Raw genomic sequence first — 3,409 nt, forward strand, 5'->3', positions numbered from 1 at the left:
CCCACTCCGAATCCCTTTTGGTTTGCTGCGTTGTCAACGTACATCTTCCAACATAGGGGTCCTGGTGTAGAGATTACTCCAACTAATTTTCCATCCGTGTTCTGCTCCTTTGCCATTATTTCTACTGGTGGCTCAGCAAATTCGGCTACTAAGTCAGCTAGGACCTAGCTCTTTATAGAGGTCCAAGGCATGTACTTAATATCAAAAGCTCCCAGAATTGTGCTCCATATGGCAATCCTTCCGGTGTAATCAGCGGTTCGAAGTACAGACTTCAAGGGTAGTTGGGTTAGAATAACCACCATGTGGGCTTGGAAGTAATGGGGAAGCTTTTGCGTAGCGTGGACCACAGCCAGTATGGCCTTCTCCAGGGGTAGGTATCTGACCTCAACTTCATGTAGCAACTTACTCACATAATAGACTGGCTTTTGGATGCCATTGTCATCCCGTATTAGCACCAAGCTCACAGCATGGGGGGCCACAACGATATATGCATATAGAACTTCATTGGCCTCGGGACTGGACATGATAGGTGGCCGGGATAGATAATCCTTGAGTTGTTGGAAGGACATAACGCAGTCCTCGAACCACTCAAACCCCTTCCACTTGTTGATCAAGAGATAGAACGGTTTACATCTATTCGCCGACCTGGAAATGAATCGATTGAGGGCTGTGATCATCCCAGTAAGCTTTTGGACCTCTTTTGCGTTTCGTGGTGGTTTCAGTCGTTTATAGCCTTGATCTGGTCGGGGTTAACCTTGATTCCCCTATGAGTAACCATGAGGCCAAAAACTTGCCTGACCCCACGCCAAATGAGCACTTGGAAGCATTCAGGCACAGCTTATGCTTCCTTAAGATGCCAAAGGTGCTGCCGAGGTCCCCTAAATGCTCGGACACCACTTTATTCTTCACCACCATGTCATCGACATAGATTTCGATGCTCTTGCCCAACTGTGGTTCGAACATTCTTGTCATCATCCTTTGATAAGTGGATCCAGCATTCTTCAGACCAAACAGCATTACCTTGTAGTGGTAATTCCCAGTTGGTGTCACGAAGGCCGTTTTCTCCTGATTCTCCAACGTTAGTGGTATTTGATGATAGCCTTGAAAGGCATCTAAGAAGCTCATCCGAGGATGGCTTGCTGTCGCATCCACTAACTGGTCTATCCGAGGCATTGGGAACAGGTCCTTAGGGCACGCCTTATTTAGGTCTGTGAAGTTCACCCAAACTCGTCATTTCCCACTTTTCTTCTTGACCACCACAGTGTTGCCCAGCCATTCCGGGGTAAAAGACTTCTTTGATAGCCCTAACACACTTAAGCTTCACCACTTTGTCCTTAATCGCATCAGCATGCTCTTTTGACGGGCGACGAGGTGGTTGCTTCTTGGGGGTGATGGCCGGGTTGACATTGAGGTGATGACAAATGAAGGCTGGGTCGATCCCGGGGACATCGCAGGCATCCCATACAAATACATCAATATTTATTTTAAGGAACTCAATCAGCTCCTCCTTCTCCTGAAGAGGTAGTTGAGCCCCTACTCGAAAGAATTTCTCTGGGTCGCCGCCAATAACCACCTCCTCTAGATCTTCGCATTTCGCCTCCTCGGCAGTTGCGTCGGGGGGCGAAACTAGAGTCTTTAGTTGCTATAAATTCTTCTCAGCGGAGGTCGAGGACTCTGTGTCAAGCCGATGTGAGACAGCCGCTACCATGCATTACCTCTCCGTGGGTTGGCAACCACGGATTTCAAGGACTTGGTCCCCTGACGGGAATTTCACCTTCTGGTGCAACGAGGAAGCAACAGCCCCTAAGGTATGGAGCCAGGGCCTACCGATGATGGCCGTATAGGGGGAGTAGGAGTCCACCACGATGAAGTTCATCTCCACTATTTCTGGGCTGGTCTGAATGGGCAGGCTAATCATGCCCATCGAAATGACAAGCTTCGCGTCGAAGCTCATTAGAGGGGAGTTGTAGGGCATCAAATCTTCTGGTTTTAACCCCAGCCCCTTGTAGAGGTTGGGGTACATGACCTCGGCCGCACTGCCGCCATCCACCATCACTCTTTTCACATCGTAGTCCCCGATTTTGAGGGTAATCAGCAGCGCATCGTCATGGGGTTGGATGGTCCCGACCTTGTCCTCCTTTGAAAAACTCAAGACGGGACGAAAGTTCATCCTAGCTCTCTTCGGCCTTGGCTGGGACACCTCGACAGACGGTTGAGCCACTGATAACACTCGTGCAGGGCGCGTGCCTGTTCTCCCTCGTGTGGCCACGATTACGTTGATCGTTCCTGCGGGTGGCCTTAGGGCAGCATCCCTACTGGCTTCTTGATGGCCTTGATGACCACTAGAATGATGTAGAAGGTACTTCAGCTTTCCTTCCAAGACTAGCTGGTCTAGGTAGTTCCAGAGGTTCTTACAGTTCTCCGTGGTATGCCCGTGGTCTTGGTGGTATTGGCAATAAAAGTTCTGATCGCGCCTCGAGGGTTCTCCCGTCATCTTATTCGGCCACCTAAAGTATGGTTCGTTCTTGATTTTCTCCAACACCTGATGTATTGGTTCTCGAAATACAACATTGACAGCTTGTGCGTTGGTTGTTCCGGGTTGCCCTACGAAGTCCCTCCTTGGGCGGCTGTTGTAATACCGATCCGACCTTAAATCTCTCCTCTCCTGAGGGATAACCTTCTCTTTTCCTCTTCCTTGCAACTGGTCTTCTTCCACTCGCTTGTACCTGTCGATCTGATCTATCAGTTGGCGCATATTGGTGGCCGGTTTGCCAGTCAGCAACTTCCTCAGGCCGTGATCGGCTGGGAGACTATTTTTGAAAGTGATAATGGCGACGTCGTCAAAGTTGTCTTTCATTTCATTGTACGTCTCCCAATATCTGTCCGAGTAGACCTTTAAGGTTTCTCCGTCATGCATAGATAACGACAACAAAGCACTTAAAGGCCGAGGGGCTCTGCGGTTCGTAACGAAGCGGGAGCCAAAAGCTTGGGTCAGCTGCCTATACGAATCTATGGAGTTCGTCTTTAGACCATTAAACCACCTCATCGCCACTGGTCCCAAGCTGGACGGGAAAACCTTGCATATCAGCGCCTCGTTCCTAGAATGGACAACCATCCTTTAGTTAAATTGACTCACATGCTCCACAGGGTCTGTTCTACCGTTGTAAATGGCGAAGGTTGGCTGCTGGAACAGTCGGGGAAGTATGGCCCCTTCTATGTGATGCGTGAAAGGCGACTTGGAGAGTTGATCCAGTGCCCTGCTCATGGCATCGTTTCCCAAGCCCCTAGGAGATGGGCTTCTGCGCCTACGCCTCCGGTAGTGTTCTTCTTCATGGGAGAAGGTCTCACTTGGGGGAGTCCTCGATCTTCGTCTATAGTCGTCGTCACTTTCATCGTTGGAGGGCGCGTC

The 3,409-nt window shown here is 49.9% G+C and overlaps 1 protein-coding gene across 1 annotated transcript; it reads right to left on the reverse strand.

Moving 5' to 3' along the window:
- Positions 1 to 1,711: 1,711 nt before the first annotated feature.
- On the reverse strand, positions 1,712 to 3,046 carry LOC126689889 (uncharacterized). The gene has a single exon (XM_050385054.1). The coding sequence runs from the start codon at positions 3,044 to 3,046 to the stop codon at positions 1,712 to 1,714; it is 1,335 nt and encodes a 444-aa protein (XP_050241011.1).
- Positions 3,047 to 3,409: the final 363 nt, after the last annotated feature.

This window comes from Quercus robur, chromosome 6 (genome assembly GCF_932294415.1).
Source record: "Quercus robur chromosome 6, dhQueRobu3.1, whole genome shotgun sequence".
Classification (NCBI taxonomy): domain Eukaryota; kingdom Viridiplantae; phylum Streptophyta; class Magnoliopsida; order Fagales; family Fagaceae; genus Quercus; species Quercus robur.

What these genes read in the sequence shown, in the direction of transcription:
- LOC126689889 (XM_050385054.1), bottom strand. Translation starts at nt 3,046, where the DNA reads ATGAGGTGGTTTAATGGTCTAAAGACGAACTCCATAGATTCGTATAGG.